The sequence below is a fragment of the Lampetra fluviatilis genome, chromosome 74 (assembly GCF_964198595.1).
Source record: "Lampetra fluviatilis chromosome 74, kcLamFluv1.1, whole genome shotgun sequence".
NCBI lineage: Eukaryota > Metazoa > Chordata > Hyperoartia > Petromyzontiformes > Petromyzontidae > Lampetra > Lampetra fluviatilis.
In genome coordinates, this window is record NC_136348.1 from 3177702 (window position 1) to 3204755 (window position 27054).

At 42.3% G+C, this 27054-nt stretch overlaps 2 protein-coding genes across 2 annotated transcripts in view; one reads left to right on the forward strand and one right to left on the reverse strand.

Annotated features, from left to right (window-relative positions):
- Window positions 1–27054, forward strand: part of LOC144953348 (uncharacterized) — a gene marked incomplete at its 3' end in the record, with an annotated part of 172854 nt that overhangs the window by 91573 nt on the left and 54227 nt on the right. The gene's annotated exons all lie outside the window — the stretch shown is intronic.
- Window positions 1–27054, reverse strand: part of LOC144953335 (uncharacterized) — an 89871-nt gene that overhangs the window by 60989 nt on the left and 1828 nt on the right. Inside the window, exons 2-7 of the mRNA XM_078883897.1 lie at window positions 23635–24123; window positions 20346–20681; window positions 14963–15327; window positions 12268–12706; window positions 4643–5164; window positions 1919–2491 (exon numbers count right to left, since the gene is read on the reverse strand). Coding sequence (XP_078740023.1) covers window positions 1919–2491; window positions 4643–5164; window positions 12268–12706; window positions 14963–15327; window positions 20346–20681; window positions 23635–24123 — 2724 coding nt within the window. The remainder of the gene's footprint in view (window positions 1–1918; window positions 2492–4642; window positions 5165–12267; window positions 12707–14962; window positions 15328–20345; window positions 20682–23634; window positions 24124–27054) is intronic.

A 27054-nucleotide genomic window follows, 5' to 3' on the forward strand; every position in this document is an offset into this window, starting at 1 on the left:
ATATCATTGTAACACTAGTTTATGATAGTATTTTATAGCGTTATAATGTATCGCTCTTAGCTTATATTGTTAGAGTTCACAACATTATAGTTTACTATAACACTAGTTTGTAGTGTTATTTTAAAGCGTTACAATGTATAGCTCATAGTTTGAAGGTTATATTGTTAGAGTTTATAATGTTAGGGTATACAATGTGAGTTTACAATTTGAGAGTTTGTGGACGTGCCCTGTTCTCGTGGGACCCGACCGGGATTTGTAAATAATTGCTATGATCATGTCTGAGCTGGGATGAGCGACTAATGTTTACTTTGTTTAATCATAACTGTGTGTAGGTTAGTGCCATCGGGGCTTAGTGAATACTACTCATGAATGAACTCATACTTCTTTCGGATAGAAATTTGAAATCGTGTTGGTAGAACAAGTCGACTGCCTTTTCTAGACGAATTGTCATCTTCAAGTGCATTCGTAAATAACTGCTAAAATACACAGCATAGGGAAGGCTGCCCTGTTGGGGAGATGTAGTTTGGGTAAAGCGCTGTGACCGGGTGATGACACGGATTCTGAAACAATGGAGTTAAACACTCGCTGCTTGGCCCCGTCGACAGCAGCGAAGGCTGTCATATACCGCCCCATTTACGAGTTGGTTATATAATGTGTATAGTTGAAGGTGCTAGGTGTTGTCTTCTTCTAACAGCTACTAACGTGCGTGTGTTGTCTGTTTTTAGGATTTGTCCATTGATGTTGTTCTTTTTATTGCGGCGTTTTTTTGTTGAGTTCTGTCACCTTGAGTGTTGCAGTTTGTTTAATAATTCGTCACGTGAGCGTGGTGTGTTGCTTGTGGGAATTTCTCAGTCACAATTTGTGATTGTTATAATAATTGTAACGATTCATAATCTAATGGTTCTAATCAGATTATAATACCTTACCTCCGTTTACAATTATAAACACTAGTTTATAATTTAGTGTTATCGTTTATATTATTACAGTATACATGTTATAGTGTACAGTTTATCCACGACATACTTCGGGATTAGGGACTGTTACGTTGATGAACGATTAACTACGGGGACCTTTCCCCTCAAGGAACACGTGTTAATCGGGTAGACAGCCAAGATGCTGCCGGTTAAGGGCACACTTGTGTGACGGAGATCCTCCACCTGAAACTCGCTTAACATGTTTTTGCTAGGAACATTATAAAATAAAGACCGGACAAACATTTGTTAAAAATACGTTTTTATTCATCTGCAATCATTTTTACGTCAAAACTCGAAGGGAATATTTATTATGTCCTATGTTCACACATTTCCAGTACAATGCAAACCATTTCCGTTCCAGGAATACCAAAGCGTTAAAGTTTCATTCCCCATGATTTCCTTATTAGTTCACCACATGTGTTTACTGTGCGTCTATGTTGAAGTCAAGGCCATATATCCAACGAACGCGTCATCAATGTACATCCTGAAAACCGGCTATCTAAAGTCGATTAATACCAATCAAAAAAAGCTATATACTTGAAAAAAAACCGTTTAAAATGTTGAGTAAAGATGTACCTACAGACGCATTCCAACTTTAGCTCAACAGAAACACTTAACGACCAGTGCTCATCACACCACTTCGGCAAGTAATCCGATAACATTACAAACCACCACTGGGCACGTCAATAAACTCTCACAAAAACTGTAAAACTAAAATGGTCAAAATTACACACAAAAGTACTCGATACGGCTTAAAAGGTATAACCGCATGCAACATTATATTTCAGTCATCCCTGACTCTCGGTTTGATCGTCGAGCCACTCCATTACATCCAGCCATCTCTCGGGATCCAACTGCATGGGATCGAAGGTGGAATCTTCTTCAGAATTCATTGCAGCACCTTGAATTTCAACTTTTGATTTCAGTTTCCTATCATTGTGAACCTTCTGATGCCTGTTCATGGTTGATGACCGTGCAAATGCCTTCCCACACACAGGGCACAGGAATGGCGTCTCGCCCGTGTGTGTTCTCTGATGGTTCTGAAGAGTTGACGAGTGTGCAAATGTCTTACCACACACAGGGCACAGGAATGACTTCTCGCCCGTATGTGTTTTCTGATGGCGTTGGCAGTTTGCTGAAAGTGAAAATGCCTTCCCACACACAGAACACAGGAACGGCTTCTCGCCCGTGTGTGTTCTCTGATGAGTTTGAAGAGTTGATGCCCGTGTAAAGGCCTCCCCACACACAGAGCACAGGAATGGCTTCTCGCCCGTGTGTGTTTTCTGGTGACTCTGAAGATGTGATGACTTTGCAAATGTCTTCCCACACACAGGGCACAGGAATGGCTTCTCGCCCGTGTGTGTTCTCTGATGAATCTGAAGATGTGATGACTGAGCAAATGTCTTCCCACACACAGAACACAGGAACGGCTTCTCGCCCGTGTGTGTTCTCTGGTGTCTCTGAAGATGTGATGGTCGTGAAAAGGACTTCCCACACACAGAGCAATTGAATGGCTTCTTGTCTCCGTGTGCGTGGGGCTGTGGAGAGCGTATCTGCTCCATGTGAGCGTAGTAACAGCAGCGGTGTTATCGAGTCAAAAGTACGCTATCGGCCGCAAGGATGTTTAACGTTGAGTTTTGGATTTTGTTAACTGCTAAAACAAGAACGACACTCGCGTCTAACCCGAGACGCAAAAAAATCCCGTAAATGTGACGACGAACACGTTTAAGAGTTTATCCGCGAAAATAGACACTTACTTGGAGATTCACGGTATATCGATGTCTGTAACACGTCTGAAGATGTCGCCACGAACTCTCTCGACGCAAAGTCGCCTAACTGTCGACGCAGCAATTGTGCTCGCCAGGCTGCGTTGTCTCGCGGTTGAAGGGCGATCAGCAGAGCGACGAGTCGAGCGTCCAACCTCATCAAGTTTCCTCTCGAAATGGCACTGAGCTCTGCTTCTGAGCCGCCTTATAACTCACCCCCTAGGATCCAATCCTTTGTCTTTCAGGATATTTGCATTCGATTGTTAATTTTGGAAGGCACAATCCGCATGTCTATTAACATACCGAAGAGCAATGTGCCCATTGTGCTTCATGCATGAATATGTAAGTGCATCTCAGTGTGTAATTGTGCGCCTATTTTGAATAAATGGAAAACTTTGTCCTCGATTTAAAGTGAATGCAGAGAAATAGCAATATTCAGTATGTATATATAAAATAATCGCACAAACCCAATATTACATACATACATGTTACATACATACATGCTACATACTTACGACTGTAGTGTGATTCGAAGAGGATTACGAAGTGATTCGAATAATTCGAATGCGATTAGAATATCACACTTCAATGTAGGTTGTTCTAATCTATAACACTAGTTAATAATGTTATTGTATAGCCTTATAATGTATAGCTTGAGGCCCTGGGTGCTTCAAGGTTCCGCCACGTGCAAAGGCAACCGGTGCCTGGAGCCTGGTCAAATTCTTCAAAAGAAGCCAGGGACCTGCCTAATCCTTCAAGGCTTCGGTGCGAACCCTTGACGCCCCGAAATGCACAAGATTCTACCATGGGCGCGGGACGGGCGTCGAGAACCAGGTCAAAATGCGCAAGGTTGCGCTTGAAGGCTCCACGCCCAATATCAACACTGTATAGTGCTATTCGGTGCCATTCAGATGGAACATTCTACCAACAGTGGGCAGCTTGATTCTAATACGACCATGGTGCGATTGTAATAATTTTGATGCGATTATAAATCTGGTACCACCCAGGCCGCATTTACGACTCCCGATGTGCATCTATATTTAACATACATTCTAGCTCAGTGTAATTCTAATACTACCAAAGTGTTAGCGTACAGGATTCCCTGTATACTTGATGATTAGTGACCGTAACGTTGTGAATCGATAAATAATGGGGCCCTTTCCCCTCCAGGAACACATGTTAATGGGGAGACAGCCAAGATGCTGCCGGTTAAGGGCAGATGTGTGACGAAGATCCTTCACCTGAAACTCGCTTAAAACACGTTGTTGATATGAATAAATGAACGGACACACATTTGTTAAAAAAACGTTTTTATTCATCTGCAATCATTTTTAAGTCAAAACTCGAACCGAATGTATTATGTACTATGTTCAAACAGTTACAATACAATGCAAACCATATCCGTTCCAGGAATACCAACGCGCTAAAGAATCATTCCCCATTATTTCCTTATTAGTTCACCACATTTGTTCACTGTGCGTTTATGTTGAAGTCAAGGCCATATATCCAACGAACGCGTCATCAATGTACATCCTTCAATCGGTTATCTAAAGTCGATTAATACCAACCAAAAAAAGCTATATGCTTGAAAAAACCCGTTTAAAATGTTGAGAAAAGATCTAACTAAAGATGCATTCCAACTTTAGCTCAACAGGAAGACTTAAACACTACAATATTGTCCGGAATTGAATTATATTACAACCACTGCTCATCACGCCACTTCGGCAAGTAATCCGATAACATTACAAACCACCATTGTGCACGTCATTAATATGTGTTCAGTCATCCCTGACTCTCGGTTTGATCGTCGAGCCACTCCATTACATCCAGCCATCTCTCGGGATCCAACTGCATGGGATCGAAGGTGGAAAATTCTTCAGGACTCATTGCAGCACCTTGAACTTCAGCTTTTGATTTCAGTTTCCTATCATTGTGGACCTTCTGATGCGTGTTAAGATTTGACGACTGTGCAAATGCCTTCCCACACACAGGGCACAGGAATGGCTTATCACCCGTGTGTGTTCTCTGATGGTCTTGAAGATTTGATGACTTTGCAAATGCCTTCCCACACACAGGGCACATGAATGGCTTATCACCCGTGTGTGTTCTCTGATGGTCTTGAAGATTTGATGACTGAGCAAATGTCTTCCCACACACAGGGCACAGGAATGGCTTCTCGCCCGTGTGTGTTCTCTGATGAGTTTGAAGAGATGACGAGTGTGCAAATGCCTTCCCACACACAGGGCACAGGAATGGCTTCTCGCCCGTGTGTGTTCTCTGATGAATTTGAAGATGTGATGACTGAGCAAATGTCTTCCCACACACAGGGTACAGGAACGGCTTCTCGCCCGTGTGTGTTCTCTGGTGTCTCTTAAGATGTGATGACCGTGAAAAGGACTTCTCACACACAGAGCAATTGAATGGCTTCTTGCCTCCGTGTGCGTGGGGCTGTGGAGAGCCTCTCTGCTCCATGTGAGCGTAGTAACAGCAGCGGTGTTATTGAGTCAAAAGTACGCTATCGGCCGCAAGGATGTTTAACGTTGAGTTTTGGATTTTGTTAACTGCTGAAACAAGAACGACACTCGCGTCTAACCGAGACGCAAAAAAATCCCGCAAATTTGACGACGAACACGTTTAAGAGTTTATCCGCGAAAATAGACACTTACTTGGAGATTCACGGTATATCGATGTCTGGAACCCGTTTGAAGATGTCGCCACGAACTCTCCCGACGCAAAGTCGCCTCACTGTCGACACAGCAATTGTGCTCGCCAGGCTGCGTTGTCTCGCGATTGAAGGGCGATCAGCAGAGCGACGAGTCGAGCGTCCAACCTCATCAAGTTCCCTCTCGAAATGGCATTGAGCTCTGCTTCTGAGCCGCCTTATAACTCCCCCCCCCTAGGATCCAATCCTTTGTCTTTCAGGATATTTGCATTCGATTATTAATTTTGGAAGGTACAATATGCGTGTATATTAACATACCGAAGGGTAATGTGCCCATTGTGCTTCATGCATGAATATGTAAGTGCATCTCAGTGTGTAATTGTGCGCCTATTTTGAATAAATGGAAAACTTTGTCCTCGATTTAAAGTGAATGCAGAGAAATAGCAATATTCAGTATGTATATATAAAATAATCGCACAAACCCAATATTACATACATACATGTTACATACATACATGTTACATACTTACGACTGTAGTGTGATTCGAAGAGGATTACGGAGTGATTCGAATAATTCGAATGCGATTAGAATATCACACTTCAATGTAGGTTGTTCTAATCTATAACACTAGTTAATAATGTTATTGTATAGCGTTATAATGTATAGCTTGAGGCCCGGGGTGCCTCAAGGTTCCGCCACGTGCAAAGGCAACCGGTGCCTGGAGCCTGGTCAAATTCTTCAAAAGAAGCCAGGGACCTGCCTAATCCTTCAAGGCTTCGGTGCGAACCCTTGACGCCCCGAAATGCACAAGAATCTACCATGGGCGCGGGACGGGCGTCGAGAACCAGGTCAAAATGCGCAAGGTTGCGCTTGAAGGCTCCACGCTCAATATCAACACTGTATAGTGATATTCGGTGCCATTCAGATGGAACATTCTACCAACAGTGGGCAGCTTGATTCTAATACGACCATGGTGCGATTGTAATAATTTTGATGCGATTATAAATCTGGTACCACCCAGGCCGCATTTACGACTCCCGATGTGCATCTACATTTAACATACATTCTAGCTCAGTGTAATTCTAATACTACCAAAGTGTTAGCGTACAGGATTCCCTGTATACTTGATGATTAGTGACCGTAACGTTGTGAATCGATAAATAATGGGGCCCTTTCCCCTCCAGGAACACATGTTAATGGGGAGACAGCCAAGATGCTGCCGGTTAAGGGCAGATGTGTGACGAAGATCCTTCACCTGAAACTCGCTTAAAACACGTTGTTGATATGAATAAATAAACGGACACACATTTGTTAAAAAAACGTTTTTATTCATCTGCAATCATTTTTAAGTCAAAACTCGAACCGAATGTATTATGTACTATATTCAAACAGTTACAATACAATGCAAACCATATCCGTTCCAGGAATACCAACGCGCTAAAGAATCATTCCCCATTATTTCCTTATTAGTTCACCACATTTGTTCACTGTGCGTTTATGTTGAAGTCAAGGCCATATATCCAACGAACGCGTCATCAATGTACATCCTTCAATCGGTTATCTAAAGTCGATTAATACCAACCAAAAAAAGCTATATGCTTGAAAAAACCCGTTTAAAATGTTGAGAAAAGATCTAACTAAAGATGCATTCCAACTTTAGCTCAACAGGAAGACTTAAACACTACAATATTGTCCGGAATTGAATCATATTACAACCACTGCTCATCACGCCACTTCGGCAAGTAATCCGATAACATTACAAACCACCATTGTGCACGTCATTAATATGTGTTCAGTCATCCCTGACTCTCGGTTTGATCGTCGAGCCACTCCATTACATCCAGCCATCTCTCGGGATCCAACTGCATGGGATCGAAGGTGGAAAATTCTTCAGGACTCATTGCAGCACCTTGAACTTCAGCTTTTGATTTCAGTTTCCTATCATTGTGGACCTTCTGATGCGTGTTAAGATTTGACGACTGTGCAAATGCCTTCCCACACACAGGGCACAGGAATGGCTTATCACCCGTGTGTGTTCTCTGATGGTCTTGAAGATTTGATGACTTTGCAAATGCCTTCCCACACACAGGGCACAGGAATGGCTTATCACCCGTGTGTGTTCTCTGATGGTCTTGAAGATTTGATGACTTTGCAAATGCCTTCCCACACACAGGGCACAGGAATGGCTTCTCGCCCGTGTGTGTTCTCTGATGAATTTGAAGATGTGATGACTGAGCAAATGTCTTCCCACACACAGGGTACAGGAACGGCTTCTCGCCCGTGTGTGTTCTCTGGTGTCTCTTAAGATGTGATGACCGTGAAAAGGACTTCTCACACACAGAGCAATTGAATGGCTTCTTGCCTCCGTGTGCGTGGGGCTGTGGAGAGCCTCTCTGCTCCATGTGAGCGTAGTAACAGCAGCGGTGTTATTGAGTCAAAAGTACGCTATCGGCCGCAAGGATGTTTAACGTTGAGTTTTGGATTTTGTTAACTGCTAAAATAAGAACGACACTCGCGTCTAACCCGAGAGGCAAAAAATCCCGTAAATGTGACGACACGTTTAAGAGTTTATCCGCGAAAATAGACACTTACTTTGAGATTCACGGTATATGGAGATGTCGCCACGAACTCTCCCGACGCAAAGTCGCGTAACTGTCGACACAGCAATTGTGCTCGCCAGGCTGCGTTGTTTCGCGGTTGAAGGTCGATCAGCAGAGCGACGAGTCGAGCGTCCAACCTTATCAAGTTCCCTCTCGAAATGGCATTGAGCTCTGCTTCTGAGCTGCCTTATAACTCCCGCTAGGATCCAATCCTTTGTCTTTCAGGATATTTGCATTCGATTGTTAATTTTGGAAGGCACAATCCGCATGTCTATTAACATACCGAAGCGTAATGTGCCAATTGTGCTTCATGCATGAATATGTAAGTGCATCTCAGTGTGTAATTGTGCGCTTATTTTGAATAAATGGAAAAACTTCGTCCTCGATTTAAAGTGAATGCAGAGAAATTAGCATGTAACTTTAGAAAAGGAAGTAAGCGGCCTTCTCCACGAGGGAGTGAAACCCAATAGGTAATATTCTTTTACAGCGTTACAATGGATAGGTTGTAGTTCATAGGTTATAATATTATGTTTCACTATGATAGAGCCTAACATGTGAGAGTCTACAATATCAGAGTTGATCAAATGCGACGATCAAGGGCGTCAATCGGGTGAGTTTGATCAGAGGCGTTTTATCAAAGGCGTCATCCCATCACGGAACACCACCTCCCTGCGTATATCACAGCAACAGAAGCAACAACAGCAGCAACAACAGCAGCGACAACAACAGCAGCAACATCACATTTCGAGGGCGACGCAGCTACTTCCGATTCTGCCGCCCAGCTGTTTGTAGTCGGGACCTGCTCTCGCAGGGCCCCACACGTCTTTGGAAATGATTGCGATGATCATGTCTGAGCTGAGAATTAAGTCACTCAAAATTTCTTTGTTTAACCATAACTTTAGGTAGGTTAGTGTCATCGGGGCTGTGTGAATACTACTCATGAATGAAATCACACTCTTGTATGACCGACATTGTACTAATTTTGGTTGATGGAGTAGAACAAGGCACGTGCCATGTCCAGACGAATTCTTATCAACAACAGTGTCCTTAAATATGATGCTAAAATAAATGTTAACACTGGATTAAGCGTGCACCTCTTAACCCCTCCCTCGCATTTACGACTAACAATTTGCATTTGTACATAACACACATTCAAGTACAGTAATTTGCTAATACGACCAAATTGTCATTCTAAAATTTGAATGCGATTCTTACCCTCGACCCCCCACAGTTCACATATCCGACCGTCGGTTCGATTGAACGGACAATTAACCATCATGTGTAGAGTTCCATTATAATACTTCTAATGAAATTAAAATACCGTTCCTCCGTTTATGGTGGTATAAATTATAAAACCAGTTGGTAGGTGTTTTTGTCGTTTAATGTTTAGTGTTATTGTTTATAGTGTTATCAGTTTACATGTTTTAAGTACAGGTGATTCCCGGTATACTTCGGTATTCTGGACCTGAATGTTGCGACACGATTCATAACGAGGACCTTTCCCCACCAGAGCGCAATCCGCTAATGAAAATAACACGGGGCGGCGGGAACACGTGCTTCCATGGGCAGTGGGGGACAGGGCATGGTTGTATTGCCTCCAGGTGCCAACGGGTATGTCCCCCAAGTTGCTCCGCCCATGGCGGGGTCAGGTAGAGGTCATAGAGGTGGGTGATGCAAAGACAGTGCATCAACTAAGGGACAAGTGGTGACAACATGATAGAGTTCGAGAAGGGAAGGCGGGACCATGTGTGGGCGGAGGTTCACGCCGAGAATAAGAGAGGGGGAGGAACGAGGTTCGGGGCTGTGTTGGCAGGGATTCGTGTCGAGGCTGGTTGCCGTCTCGTCGTAGTTGCTATATCGTGACGCCAGGGTCCTAAGCCGCGTTAATGGCTAAATAAAAGAACCGTCTGCAGTGTGAGTCCGGAGTCATTACAATAGTAACGATTCATTATTTCACGGGCTAATATTGGGTTTGTGCGAATATTTAACATTCACACTGAAAATTGCTATTTGATGCCATTGAGATGGAAAATTAATCCAATAGTGGACAGCTTGATCCTAATCCCACCAAAGTGTTATTCAAATAATTTTAATCCCATCCTGATCCTGCACCTTCCATTTCACATATTCCACCCTTGGTTCGCACGTCCGTATTACATACATACATTTTACATACAGACATATGACATACAGACATGTTACATACTCACGAGCATAGTGTGATTCTTAGAGAACCACGGTGTGAAGCTAAGAATATCAAATGAGATTCGAATATCATTGTAACACTAGTTTATGATAGTATTTTATAGCGTTATAATGTATCGCTCTTAGCTTATATTGTTAGAGTTCACAACATTATAGTTTACTATAACACTAGTTTGTAGTGTTATTTTAAAGCGTTACAATGTATAGCTCATAGTTTGAAGGTTATATTGTTAGAGTTTATAATGTTAGGGTATACAATGTGAGTTTACAATTTGAGAGTTTGTGGACGTGCCCTGTTCTCGTGGGACCCGACCGGGATTTGTAAATAATTGCTATGATCATGTCTGAGCTGGGATGAGCGACTAATGTTTACTTTGTTTAATCATAACTGTGTGTAGGTTAGTGCCATCGGGGCTTAGTGAATACTACTCATGAATGAACTCATACTTCTTTCGGATAGAAATTTGAAATCGTGTTGGTAGAACAAGTCGACTGCCTTTTCTAGACGAATTGTCATCTTCAAGTGCATTCGTAAATAACTGCTAAAATACACAGCATAGGGAAGGCTGCCCTGTTGGGGAGATGTAGTTTGGGTAAAGCGCTGTGACCGGGTGATGACACGGATTCTGAAACAATGGAGTTAAACACTCGCTGCTTGGCCCCGTCGACAGCAGCGAAGGCTGTCATATACCGCCCCATTTACGAGTTGGTTATATAATGTGTATAGTTGAAGGTGCTAGGTGTTGTCTTCTTCTAACAGCTACTAACGTGCGTGTGTTGTCTGTTTTTAGGATTTGTCCATTGATGTTGTTCTTTTTATTGCGGCGTTTTTTTGTTGAGTTCTGTCACCTTGAGTGTTGCAGTTTGTTTAATAATTCGTCACGTGAGCGTGGTGTGTTGCTTGTGGGAATTTCTCAGTCACAATTTGTGATTGTTATAATAATTGTAACGATTCATAATCTAATGGTTCTAATCAGATTATAATACCTTACCTCCGTTTACAATTATAAACACTAGTTTATAATTTAGTGTTATCGTTTATATTATTACAGTATACATGTTATAGTGTACAGTTTATCCACGACATACTTCGGGATTAGGGACTGTTACGTTGATGAACGATTAACTACGGGGACCTTTCCCCTCAAGGAACACGTGTTAATCGGGTAGACAGCCAAGATGCTGCCGGTTAAGGGCACACTTGTGTGACGGAGATCCTCCACCTGAAACTCGCTTAACATGTTTTTGCTAGGAACATTATAAAATAAAGACCGGACAAACATTTGTTAAAAATACGTTTTTATTCATCTGCAATCATTTTTACGTCAAAACTCGAAGGGAATATTTATTATGTCCTATGTTCACACATTTCCAGTACAATGCAAACCATTTCCGTTCCAGGAATACCAAAGCGTTAAAGTTTCATTCCCCATGATTTCCTTATTAGTTCACCACATGTGTTTACTGTGCGTCTATGTTGAAGTCAAGGCCATATATCCAACGAACGCGTCATCAATGTACATCCTGAAAACCGGCTATCTAAAGTCGATTAATACCAATCAAAAAAAGCTATATACTTGAAAAAAAACCGTTTAAAATGTTGAGTAAAGATGTACCTACAGACGCATTCCAACTTTAGCTCAACAGAAACACTTAACGACCAGTGCTCATCACACCACTTCGGCAAGTAATCCGATAACATTACAAACCACCACTGGGCACGTCAATAAACTCTCACAAAAACTGTAAAACTAAAATGGTCAAAATTACACACAAAAGTACTCGATACGGCTTAAAAGGTATAACCGCATGCAACATTATATTTCAGTCATCCCTGACTCTCGGTTTGATCGTCGAGCCACTCCATTACATCCAGCCATCTCTCGGGATCCAACTGCATGGGATCGAAGGTGGAATCTTCTTCAGAATTCATTGCAGCACCTTGAATTTCAACTTTTGATTTCAGTTTCCTATCATTGTGAACCTTCTGATGCCTGTTCATGGTTGATGACCGTGCAAATGCCTTCCCACACACAGGGCACAGGAATGGCGTCTCGCCCGTGTGTGTTCTCTGATGGTTCTGAAGAGTTGACGAGTGTGCAAATGTCTTACCACACACAGGGCACAGGAATGACTTCTCGCCCGTATGTGTTTTCTGATGGCGTTGGCAGTTTGCTGAAAGTGAAAATGCCTTCCCACACACAGAACACAGGAACGGCTTCTCGCCCGTGTGTGTTCTCTGATGAGTTTGAAGAGTTGATGCCCGTGTAAAGGCCTCCCCACACACAGAGCACAGGAATGGCTTCTCGCCCGTGTGTGTTTTCTGGTGACTCTGAAGATGTGATGACTTTGCAAATGTCTTCCCACACACAGGGCACAGGAATGGCTTCTCGCCCGTGTGTGTTCTCTGATGAATCTGAAGATGTGATGACTGAGCAAATGTCTTCCCACACACAGAACACAGGAACGGCTTCTCGCCCGTGTGTGTTCTCTGGTGTCTCTGAAGATGTGATGGTCGTGAAAAGGACTTCCCACACACAGAGCAATTGAATGGCTTCTTGTCTCCGTGTGCGTGGGGCTGTGGAGAGCGTATCTGCTCCATGTGAGCGTAGTAACAGCAGCGGTGTTATCGAGTCAAAAGTACGCTATCGGCCGCAAGGATGTTTAACGTTGAGTTTTGGATTTTGTTAACTGCTAAAACAAGAACGACACTCGCGTCTAACCCGAGACGCAAAAAAATCCCGTAAATGTGACGACGAACACGTTTAAGAGTTTATCCGCGAAAATAGACACTTACTTGGAGATTCACGGTATATCGATGTCTGTAACACGTCTGAAGATGTCGCCACGAACTCTCTCGACGCAAAGTCGCCTAACTGTCGACGCAGCAATTGTGCTCGCCAGGCTGCGTTGTCTCGCGGTTGAAGGGCGATCAGCAGAGCGACGAGTCGAGCGTCCAACCTCATCAAGTTTCCTCTCGAAATGGCACTGAGCTCTGCTTCTGAGCCGCCTTATAACTCACCCCCTAGGATCCAATCCTTTGTCTTTCAGGATATTTGCATTCGATTGTTAATTTTGGAAGGCACAATCCGCATGTCTATTAACATACCGAAGAGCAATGTGCCCATTGTGCTTCATGCATGAATATGTAAGTGCATCTCAGTGTGTAATTGTGCGCCTATTTTGAATAAATGGAAAACTTTGTCCTCGATTTAAAGTGAATGCAGAGAAATAGCAATATTCAGTATGTATATATAAAATAATCGCACAAACCCAATATTACATACATACATGTTACATACATACATGCTACATACTTACGACTGTAGTGTGATTCGAAGAGGATTACGAAGTGATTCGAATAATTCGAATGCGATTAGAATATCACACTTCAATGTAGGTTGTTCTAATCTATAACACTAGTTAATAATGTTATTGTATAGCCTTATAATGTATAGCTTGAGGCCCTGGGTGCTTCAAGGTTCCGCCACGTGCAAAGGCAACCGGTGCCTGGAGCCTGGTCAAATTCTTCAAAAGAAGCCAGGGACCTGCCTAATCCTTCAAGGCTTCGGTGCGAACCCTTGACGCCCCGAAATGCACAAGATTCTACCATGGGCGCGGGACGGGCGTCGAGAACCAGGTCAAAATGCGCAAGGTTGCGCTTGAAGGCTCCACGCCCAATATCAACACTGTATAGTGCTATTCGGTGCCATTCAGATGGAACATTCTACCAACAGTGGGCAGCTTGATTCTAATACGACCATGGTGCGATTGTAATAATTTTGATGCGATTATAAATCTGGTACCACCCAGGCCGCATTTACGACTCCCGATGTGCATCTATATTTAACATACATTCTAGCTCAGTGTAATTCTAATACTACCAAAGTGTTAGCGTACAGGATTCCCTGTATACTTGATGATTAGTGACCGTAACGTTGTGAATCGATAAATAATGGGGCCCTTTCCCCTCCAGGAACACATGTTAATGGGGAGACAGCCAAGATGCTGCCGGTTAAGGGCAGATGTGTGACGAAGATCCTTCACCTGAAACTCGCTTAAAACACGTTGTTGATATGAATAAATGAACGGACACACATTTGTTAAAAAAACGTTTTTATTCATCTGCAATCATTTTTAAGTCAAAACTCGAACCGAATGTATTATGTACTATGTTCAAACAGTTACAATACAATGCAAACCATATCCGTTCCAGGAATACCAACGCGCTAAAGAATCATTCCCCATTATTTCCTTATTAGTTCACCACATTTGTTCACTGTGCGTTTATGTTGAAGTCAAGGCCATATATCCAACGAACGCGTCATCAATGTACATCCTTCAATCGGTTATCTAAAGTCGATTAATACCAACCAAAAAAAGCTATATGCTTGAAAAAACCCGTTTAAAATGTTGAGAAAAGATCTAACTAAAGATGCATTCCAACTTTAGCTCAACAGGAAGACTTAAACACTACAATATTGTCCGGAATTGAATTATATTACAACCACTGCTCATCACGCCACTTCGGCAAGTAATCCGATAACATTACAAACCACCATTGTGCACGTCATTAATATGTGTTCAGTCATCCCTGACTCTCGGTTTGATCGTCGAGCCACTCCATTACATCCAGCCATCTCTCGGGATCCAACTGCATGGGATCGAAGGTGGAAAATTCTTCAGGACTCATTGCAGCACCTTGAACTTCAGCTTTTGATTTCAGTTTCCTATCATTGTGGACCTTCTGATGCGTGTTAAGATTTGACGACTGTGCAAATGCCTTCCCACACACAGGGCACAGGAATGGCTTATCACCCGTGTGTGTTCTCTGATGGTCTTGAAGATTTGATGACTTTGCAAATGCCTTCCCACACACAGGGCACATGAATGGCTTATCACCCGTGTGTGTTCTCTGATGGTCTTGAAGATTTGATGACTGAGCAAATGTCTTCCCACACACAGGGCACAGGAATGGCTTCTCGCCCGTGTGTGTTCTCTGATGAGTTTGAAGAGATGACGAGTGTGCAAATGCCTTCCCACACACAGGGCACAGGAATGGCTTCTCGCCCGTGTGTGTTCTCTGATGAATTTGAAGATGTGATGACTGAGCAAATGTCTTCCCACACACAGGGTACAGGAACGGCTTCTCGCCCGTGTGTGTTCTCTGGTGTCTCTTAAGATGTGATGACCGTGAAAAGGACTTCTCACACACAGAGCAATTGAATGGCTTCTTGCCTCCGTGTGCGTGGGGCTGTGGAGAGCCTCTCTGCTCCATGTGAGCGTAGTAACAGCAGCGGTGTTATTGAGTCAAAAGTACGCTATCGGCCGCAAGGATGTTTAACGTTGAGTTTTGGATTTTGTTAACTGCTGAAACAAGAACGACACTCGCGTCTAACCGAGACGCAAAAAAATCCCGCAAATTTGACGACGAACACGTTTAAGAGTTTATCCGCGAAAATAGACACTTACTTGGAGATTCACGGTATATCGATGTCTGGAACCCGTTTGAAGATGTCGCCACGAACTCTCCCGACGCAAAGTCGCCTCACTGTCGACACAGCAATTGTGCTCGCCAGGCTGCGTTGTCTCGCGGTTGAAGGGCGATCAGCAGAGCGACGAGTCGAGCGTCCAACCTCATCAAGTTCCCTCTCGAAATGGCATTGAGCTCTGCTTCTGAGCCGCCTTATAACTCCCCCCCCCTAGGATCCAATCCTTTGTCTTTCAGGATATTTGCATTCGATTATTAATTTTGGAAGGTACAATATGCGTGTATATTAACATACCGAAGGGTAATGTGCCCATTGTGCTTCATGCATGAATATGTAAGTGCATCTCAGTGTGTAATTGTGCGCCTATTTTGAATAAATGGAAAACTTTGTCCTCGATTTAAAGTGAATGCAGAGAAATAGCAATATTCAGTATGTATATATAAAATAATCGCACAAACCCAATATTACATACATACATGTTACATACATACATGTTACATACTTACGACTGTAGTGTGATTCGAAGAGGATTACGGAGTGATTCGAATAATTCGAATGCGATTAGAATATCACACTTCAATGTAGGTTGTTCTAATCTATAACACTAGTTAATAATGTTATTGTATAGCGTTATAATGTATAGCTTGAGGCCCGGGGTGCCTCAAGGTTCCGCCACGTGCAAAGGCAACCGGTGCCTGGAGCCTGGTCAAATTCTTCAAAAGAAGCCAGGGACCTGCCTAATCCTTCAAGGCTTCGGTGCGAACCCTTGACGCCCCGAAATGCACAAGAATCTACCATGGGCGCGGGACGGGCGTCGAGAACCAGGTCAAAATGCGCAAGGTTGCGCTTGAAGGCTCCACGCTCAATATCAACACTGTATAGTGATATTCGGTGCCATTCAGATGGAACATTCTACCAACAGTGGGCAGCTTGATTCTAATACGACCATGGTGCGATTGTAATAATTTTGATGCGATTATAAATCTGGTACCACCCAGGCCGCATTTACGACTCCCGATGTGCATCTACATTTAACATACATTCTAGCTCAGTGTAATTCTAATACTACCAAAGTGTTAGCGTACAGGATTCCCTGTATACTTGATGATTAGTGACCGTAACGTTGTGAATCGATAAATAATGGGGCCCTTTCCCCTCCAGGAACACATGTTAATGGGGAGACAGCCAAGATGCTGCCGGTTAAGGGCAGATGTGTGACGAAGATCCTTCACCTGAAACTCGCTTAAAACACGTTGTTGATATGAATAAATAAACGGACACACATTTGTTAAAAAAACGTTTTTATTCATCTGCAATCATTTTTAAGTCAAAACTCGAACCGAATGTATTATGTACTATATTCAAACAGTTACAATACAATGCAAACCATATCCGTTCCAGGAATACCAACGCGCTAAAGAATCATTCCCCATTATTTCCTTATTAGTTCACCACATTTGTTCACTGTGCGTTTATGTTGAAGTCAAGGCCATATATCCAACGAACGCGTCATCAATGTACATCCTTCAATCGGTTATCTAAAGTCGATTAATACCAACCAAAAAAAGCTATATGCTTGAAAAAACCCGTTTAAAATGTTGAGAAAAGATCTAACTAAAGATGCATTCCAACTTTAGCTCAACAGGAAGACTTAAACACTACAATATTGTCCGGAATTGAATCATATTACAACCACTGCTCATCACGCCACTTCGGCAAGTAATCCGATAACATTACAAACCACCATTGTGCACGTCATTAATATGTGTTCAGTCATCCCTGACTCTCGGTTTGATCGTCGAGCCACTCCATTACATCCAGCCATCTCTCGGGATCCAACTGCATGGGATCGAAGGTGGAAAATTCTTCAGGACTCATTGCAGCACCTTGAACTTCAGCTTTTGATTTCAGTTTCCTATCATTGTGGACCTTCTGATGCGTGTTAAGATTTGACGACTGTGCAAATGCCTTCCCACACACAGGGCACAGGAATGGCTTATCACCCGTGTGTGTTCTCTGATGGTCTTGAAGATTTGATGACTTTGCAAATGCCTTCCCACACACAGGGCACAGGAATGGCTTATCACCCGTGTGTGTTCTCTGATGGTCTTGAAGATTTGATGACTTTGCAAATGCCTTCCCACACACAGGGCACAGGAATGGCTTCTCGCCCGTGTGTGTTCTCTGATGAATTTGAAGATGTGATGACTGAGCAAATGTCTTCCCACACACAGGGTACAGGAACGGCTTCTCGCCCGTGTGTGTTCTCTGGTGTCTCTTAAGATGTGATGACCGTGAAAAGGACTTCTCACACACAGAGCAATTGAATGGCTTCTTGCCTCCGTGTGCGTGGGGCTGTGGAGAGCCTCTCTGCTCCATGTGAGCGTAGTAACAGCAGCGGTGTTATTGAGTCAAAAGTACGCTATCGGCCGCAAGGATGTTTAACGTTGAGTTTTGGATTTTGTTAACTGCTGAAACAAGAACGACACTCGCGTCTAACCGAGACGCAAAAAAATCCCGCAAATTTGACGACGAACACGTTTAAGAGTTTATCCGCGAAAATAGACACTTACTTGGAGATTCACGGTATATCGATGTCTGGAACCCGTTTGAAGATGTCGCCACGAACTCTCCCGACGCAAAGTCGCCTCACTGTCGACACAGCAATTGTGCTCGCCAGGCTGCGTTGTCTCGCGGTTGAAGGGCGATCAGCAGAGCGACGAGTCGAGCGTCCAACCTCATCAAGTTCCCTCTCGAAATGGCATTGAGCTCTGCTTCTGAGCCGCCTTATAACTCCCCCCCCCTAGGATCCAATCCTTTGTCTTTCAGGATATTTGCATTCGATTATTAATTTTGGAAGGTACAATATGCGTGTATATTAACATACCGAAGGGTAATGTGCCCATTGTGCTTCATGCATGAATATGTAAGTGCATCTCAGTGTGTAATTGTGCGCCTATTTTGAATAAATGGAAAACTTTGTCCTCGATTTAAAGTGAATGCAGAGAAATAGCAATATTCAGTATGTATATATAAAATAATCGCACAAACCCAATATTACATACATACATGTTACATACATACATGTTACATACTTACGACTGTAGTGTGATTCGAAGAGGATTACGGAGTGATTCGAATAATTCGAATGCGATTAGAATATCACACTTCAATGTAGGTTGTTCTAATCTATAACACTAGTTAATAATGTTATTGTATAGCGTTATAATGTATAGCTTGAGGCCCGGGGTGCCTCAAGGTTCCGCCACGTGCAAAGGCAACCGGTGCCTGGAGCCTGGTCAAATTCTTCAAAAGAAGCCAGGGACCTGCCTAATCCTTCAAGGCTTCGGTGCGAACCCTTGACGCCCCGAAATGCACAAGAATCTACCATGGGCGCGGGACGGGCGTCGAGAACCAGGTCAAAATGCGCAAGGTTGCGCTTGAAGGCTCCACGCTCAATATCAACACTGTATAGTGCTATTCGGTGCCATTCAGATGGAACATTCTACCAACAGTGGGCAGCTTGATTCTAATACGACCATGGTGCGATTGTAATAATTTTGATGCGATTATAAATCTGGTACCACCCAGGCCGCATTTACGACTCCCGATGTGCATCTACATTTAACATACATTCTAGCTCAGTGTAATTCTAATACTACCAAAGTGTTAGCGTACAGGATTCCCTGTATACTTGATGATTAGTGACCGTAACGTTGTGAATCGATAAATAATGGGGCCCTTTCCCCTCCAGGAACACATGTTAATGGGGAGACAGCCAAGATGCTGCCGGTTAAGGGCAGATGTGTGACGAAGATCCTTCACCTGAAACTCGCTTAAAACACGTTGTTGATATGAATAAATAAACGGACACACATTTGTTAAAAAAACGTTTTTATTCATCTGCAATCATTTTTAAGTCAAAACTCGAACCGAATGTATTATGTACTATATTCAAACAGTTACAATACAATGCAAACCATATCCGTTCCAGGAATACCAACGCGCTAAAGAATCATTCCCCATTATTTCCTTATTAGTTCACCACATTTGTTCACTGTGCGTTTATGTTGAAGTCAAGGCCATATATCCAACGAACGCGTCATCAATGTACATCCTTCAATCGGTTATCTAAAGTCGATTAATACCAACCAAAAAAAGCTATATGCTTGAAAAAACCCGTTTAAAATGTTGAGAAAAGATCTAACTAAAGATGCATTCCAACTTTAGCTCAACAGGAAGACTTAAACACTACAATATTGTCCGGAATTGAATCATATTACAACCACTGCTCATCACGCCACTTCGGCAAGTAATCCGATAACATTACAAACCACCATTGTGCACGTCATTAATATGTGTTCAGTCATCCCTGACTCTCGGTTTGATCGTCGAGCCACTCCATTACATCCAGCCATCTCTCGGGATCCAACTGCATGGGATCGAAGGTGGAAAATTCTTCAGGACTCATTGCAGCACCTTGAACTTCAGCTTTTGATTTCAGTTTCCTATCATTGTGGACCTTCTGATGCGTGTTAAGATTTGACGACTGTGCAAATGCCTTCCCACACACAGGGCACAGGAATGGCTTATCACCCGTGTGTGTTCTCTGATGGTCTTGAAGATTTGATGACTTTGCAAATGCCTTCCCACACACAGGGCACAGGAATGGCTTATCACCCGTGTGTGTTCTCTGATGGTCTTGAAGATTTGATGACTTTGCAAATGCCTTCCCACACACAGGGCACAGGAATGGCTTCTCGCCCGTGTGTGTTCTCTGATGAGTTTGAAGAGATGACGAGTGTGCAAATGCCTTCCCACACACAGGGCACAGGAATGGCTTCTCGCCCGTGTGTGTTCTCTGATAAATTTGAAGATGTGATGACTGAGCAAATGTCTTCCCACACACAGGGCACAGGAACGGCTTCTCGCCCGTGTGTGTTCTCTGGTGTCTCTTAAGATGTGATGACCGTGAAAAGGACTTCTCACACACAGAGCAATTGAATGGCTTCTTGCCTCTCTGCTCCATGTGAGCGTAGTAACAGCAGCGGTGTTATTGAGTCAAAAGTACGCTATCGGCCGCAAGGATGTTTAACGTTGAGTTTTGGATTTTGTTAACTGCTGAAACAAGAACGACACTCGCGTCTAACCGAGACGCAAAAAAATCCCGCAAATTTGACGACGAACACGTTTAAGAGTTTATCCGCGAAAATAGACACTTACTTGGAGATTCACGGTATATCGATGTCTGGAACCCGTTTGAAGATGTCGCCACGAACTCTCCCGACGCAAAGTCGCCTCACTGTCGACACAGCAATTGTGCTCGCCAGGCTGCGTTGTCTCGCGGTTGAAGGGCGATCAGCAGAGCGACGAGTCGAGCGTCCAACCTCATCAAGTTCCCTCTCGAAATGGCATTGAGCTCTGCTTCTGAGCCGCCTTATAACTCCCCCCCTCGGATCCAATCCTTTGTCTTTCAGGATATTTGCATTCGATTGTTAATTTTGGAAGGTACAATCCGCATGTCTATTAACATACCGAAGGGTATTGTGCCCATTGTGCTTCATGCATGAATATGTAAGTGCATCTCAGTGTGTAATTGTGCTCTTATTTTGAATAAATGGAAAAACTTTGTCATCGATTTAAAGTGAATGCAGAGAAATTAGCATGTAACTTTAGAAAAGGAAGAGAGCTGCCTTCTCGACGAGGGAGTGAAACCAAATAGGTAATATTCTTTTACAGCGTTACAATGGATAGGTTGTAGTTCATAGGTTATAATATTATTATGTTTCACTATGATAGAGCTTAACATGTGAGAGTCTACAATATCAGAGTTGATCAAATGCGACGATCATGGCGGGTTCAGGTACAGGTCATAGAGGTGGGAGATGTAAAGACAGTGCGTCAACTAAGGGACAAGTGGTGACAACAGGATAGAGAGAGTTTGAGAAGGGAAGGCGAGACCAAGTGTGGGCGGAGGTTCACGCCGAGAATGAGAGAGGGGGAGGAACGAGGTTCGGGGCTGTGTTGGCTGGTTGCTGTTTCGTCGTCGTCATTGCTATATCGTGACGCCTGGGTCCTTCGCCGCGTTAAATGCTAAATAAAATAACCCTCTGCAGTCTGAGTCCGTAGTCATTACAATTGCAATGATCACGGGCTTATATTGAGTTTGTGCGTTTATTGAAACATATGCAGATATTGTATATTGCTATTGGATGTCATTGAGATGGAACATTCATCTAGCAGTCACAATCCTGATTCTAATATGACCATAGTGATAGTTAATTTAATAAAAAGTACTTTTCGATTTAAAGCTTTCGTGACTGCAGGGATTCATCTTATTGGTTCTTTCGTTAAAGACACGTAGAAGGGAAGTAATAAAATAATAAAAAATAAAACATAATAAAATAATTATTATGTTAAAACATAATAAAATAATTATTATGTTTTATTTTTATTATTTTATTACTTCCCTTCTACGTGACTTTACCGAAAGAACCAAGAAGAAAAAAGAGTACTTTGTTTGTGTGTAGGTCTGTGTCATCGGGGATCAGCGAACACTGCTTGTGAATGAACTCGCACACCTTTATGAGCGACATTGTACTAATTTTGGTTGATCGAGACGAACAAGGCACGTGCCATGTCCAGACGAATTGATATTAACAATATTGTCCTTAAATATAATGCTAACACTGGATTAACGTTAACACTGGATTAAACATGCACATTTTTAACCCTGCCTAGCATTTATGACTAACGATTCGCATTTGCACATAACATATATTCAAGCACAGTAAAATGCGCATACGAACATATTGTTACTAGAATAATTTTAATGCGATTCTAACCCTGCAAACCCCCACAGTTCGCATATCCGTCCCCCGATTCGATTGAACGTATACTTTACATACATATGAGCGATTAAAATGCTTTTAATGACATTCTCATACCGTAACTATTATACATACATATGCGCAGAGTGTGATTCTAATACGATCACATTGTAATTATAATACTTGAAATTAGATTATAATACCGTACCTCTATTTTTGGTGTTATAAATAATTAAACTAATTTATAGTATTTTAATGTTTCGTGTTATCGTTTATAGTGTTACAGTTCACATGTCATAGCGTACAGGATTCCCTGTATACTTGATGATTAGGGACCGTAACGTTGTGAATCGATTTATAATGGGGCCCTTTCCTCTCCAGGAACACATGTTAATGGGGAGACAGCCAAGTTGCTTAAAACACGTTGTTGATATGAATAAATAAACGGACACACATTTGTTAAAAAAAAAAAAGTTTTTATTCATCTGCAATCATTTTTAAGTCAAAACTCGAACCGAATGTATTATGTCCTATGTTCAAACAGTTACAATACAATGCAAACCATATCCGTTCCAGGAATACCAACGCGCTAAAGAATCATTCCCCATTATTTCCTTATTAGTTCACCACATTTGTTCACTGTGCGTCTATGTTGAAGTCAAGGCCATATATCCAACGAACGCGTCATCAATGTACATCCTTAAATCGGTTATCTCAAGTCGATTAATACCAACCAAAAAAAGCTATATGCTTGAAAAAACCCGTTTAAAATGTTGAGAAAAGATCTAACTAAAGATGCATTCCAACTTTAGCTCAACAGGAAGACTTAAACACTACAATATTGTCCGGAATTGAATCATATTACAACCACTGCTCATCACGCCACTTCGGCAAGTAATCCGATAACATTACAAACCACCATTGTGCACGTCATTAATATGTGTTCAGTCATCCCTGACTCTCGGTTTGATCGTCGAGCCACTCCATTACATCCAGCCATCTCTCGGGATCCAACTGCATGGGATCGAAGGTGGAAAATTCTTCAGGACTCATTGCAGCACCTTGAACTTCAGCTTTTGATTTCAGTTTCCTATCATTGTGGACCTTCTGATGCGTGTTAAGATTTGACGACTGTGCAAATGCCTTCCCACACACAGGGCACAGGAATGGCTTATCACCCGTGTGTGTTCTCTGATGGTCTTGAAGATTTGATGACTTTGCAAATGCCTTCCCACACACAGGGCACAGGAATGGCTTATCACCCGTGTGTGTTCTCTGATGGTCTTGAAGATTTGATGACTGAGCAAATGTCTTCCCACACACAGGGCACAGGAATGGCTTCTCGCCCGTGTGTGTTCTCTGATGAGTTTGAAGAGATGACGAGTGTGCAAATGCCTTCCCACACACAGGGCACAGGAATGGCTTCTCGCCCGTGTGTGTTCTCTGATGAATTTGAAGATGTGATGACTGAGCAAATGTCTTCCCACACACAGGGCACAGGAACGGCTTCTCGCCCGTGTGTGTTCTCTGGTGTCTCTTAAGATGTGATGACCGTGAAAAGGACTTCTCACACACAGAGCAATTGAATGGCTTCTTGCCTCTCTGCTCCATGTGAGCGTAGTAACAGCAGCGGTGTTATTGAGTCAAAAGTACGCTATCGGCCGCAAGGATGTTTAACGTTGAGTTTTGGATTTTGTTAACTGCTGAAACAAGAACGACACTCGCGTCTAACCGAGACGCAAAAAAATCCCGCAAATTTGACGACGAACACGTTTAAGAGTTTATCCGCGAAAATAGACACTTACTTGGAGATTCACGGTATATCGATGTCTGGAACCCGTTTGAAGATGTCGCCACGAACTCTCCCGACGCAAAGTCGCCTCACTGTCGACACAGCAATTGTGCTCGCCAGGCTGCGTTGTCTCGCGGTTGAAGGGCGATCAGCAGAGCGACGAGTCGAGCGTCCAACCTCATCAAGTTCCCTCTCGAAATGGCATTGAGCTCTGCTTCTGAGCCGCCTTATAACTCCCCCCCTCGGATCCAATCCTTTGTCTTTCAGGATATTTGCATTCGATTGTTAATTTTGGAAGGTACAATCCGCATGTCTATTAACATACCGAAGGGTATTGTGCCCATTGTGCTTCATGCATGAATATGTAAGTGCATCTCAGTGTGTAATTGTGCTCTTATTTTGAATAAATGGAAAAACTTTGTCATCGATTTAAAGTGAATGCAGAGAAATTAGCATGTAACTTTAGAAAAGGAAGAGAGCTGCCTTCTCGACGAGGGAGTGAAACCAAATAGGTAATATTCTTTTACAGCGTTACAATGGATAGGTTGTAGTTCATAGGTTATAATATTATTATGTTTCACTATGATAGAGCTTAACATGTGAGAGTCTACAATATCAGAGTTGATCAAATGCGACGATCATGGCGGGTTCAGGTACAGGTCATAGAGGTGGGAAATGTAAAGACAGTGCGTCAACTAAGGGACAAGTGGTGACAACAGGATAGAGAGAGTTTGAGAAGGGAAGGCGAGACCAAGTGTGGGCGGAGGTTCACGCCGAGAATGAGAGAGGGGGAGGAACGAGGTTCGGGGCTGTGTTGGCTGGTTGCTGTTTCGTCGTCGTCATTGCTATATCGTGACGCCTGGGTCCTTCGCCGCGTTAAATGCTAAATAAAATAACCCTCTGCAGTCTGAGTCCGTAGTCATTACAATTGCAATGATCACGGGCTTATATTGAGTTTGTGCGTTTATTGAAACATATGCAGATATTGTATATTGCTATTGGATGTCATTGAGATGGAACATTCATCTAGCAGTCACAATCCTGATTCTAATATGACCATAGTGATAGTTAATTTAATAAAAAGTACTTTTCGATTTAAAGCTTTCGTGACTGCAGGGATTCATCTTATTGGTTCTTTCGTTAAAGACACGTAGAAGGGAAGTAATAAAATAATAAAAAATAAAACATAATAAAATAATTATTATGTTAAAACATAATAAAATAATTATTATGTTTTATTTTTATTATTTTATTACTTCCCTTCTACGTGACTTTACCGAAAGAACCAAGAAGAAAAAAGAGTACTTTGTTTGTGTGTAGGTCTGTGTCATCGGGGATCAGCGAACACTGCTTGTGAATGAACTCGCACACCTTTATGAGCGACATTGTACTAATTTTGGTTGATCGAGACGAACAAGGCACGTGCCATGTCCAGACGAATTGATATTAACAATATTGTCCTTAAATATAATGCTAACACTGGATTAACGTTAACACTGGATTAAACATGCACATTTTTAACCCTGCCTAGCATTTATGACTAACGATTCGCATTTGCACATAACATATATTCAAGCACAGTAAAATGCGCATACGAACATATTGTTACTAGAATAATTTTAATGCGATTCTAACCCTGCAAACCCCCACAGTTCGCATATCCGTCCCCCGATTCGATTGAACGTATACTTTACATACATATGAGCGATTAAAATGCTTTTAATGACATTCTCATACCGTAACTATTATACATACATATGCGCAGAGTGTGATTCTAATACGATCACATTGTAATTATAATACTTGAAATTAGATTATAATACCGTACCTCTATTTTTGGTGTTATAAATAATTAAACTAATTTATAGTATTTTAATGTTTCGTGTTATCGTTTATAGTGTTACAGTTCACATGTCATAGCGTACAGGATTCCCTGTATACTTGATGATTAGGGACCGTAACGTTGTGAATCGATTTATAATGGGGCCCTTTCCTCTCCAGGAACACATGTTAATGGAGAGACAGCCAAGTTGCTTAAAACACGTTGTTGATATGAATAAATAAACGGACACACATTTGTTAAAAAAAAAAAGTTTTTATTCATCTGCAATCATTTTTAAGTCAAAACTCGAACCGAATGTATTATGTCCTATGTTCAAACAGTTACAATACAATGCAAACCATATCCGTTCCAGGAATACCAAAGCCTTAAAGAATCATTCCCCATTATTTCCTTATTAGTTCACCACATTTGTTCACTGTGCGTCTATGTTGAAGTCAAGGCCATATATCCAACGAACGCGTCATCAATGTACATCCTTAAATCGGTTATCTCAAGTCGATTAATACCAACCAAAAAAAGCTATATGCTTGAAAAAACCCGTTTAAAATGTTGAGAAAAGATCTAACTAAAGATGCATTCCAACTTTAGCTCAACAGGAAGACTTAAACACTACAATATTGTCCGGAATTGAATCATATCACAACCACTGCTCATCACGCCACTTCGGCAAGTAATCCGATAACATTACAAACCACCATTGTGCAAGTCATTAAACTCTCACAAAAACTGTAAAACTAACAAATATTACCTGACGTAATATTTGTTCAGGTGTTGTCTTCTTCTAACAGCTACTAACGTGCGTGTGTTGTCTGTTTTTAGGATTTGTTAATTGATGTTGTTCTTTTTATTGCGGCGTTTTTTTGTTGAGTTCTGTCACCTTGAGTGTTGC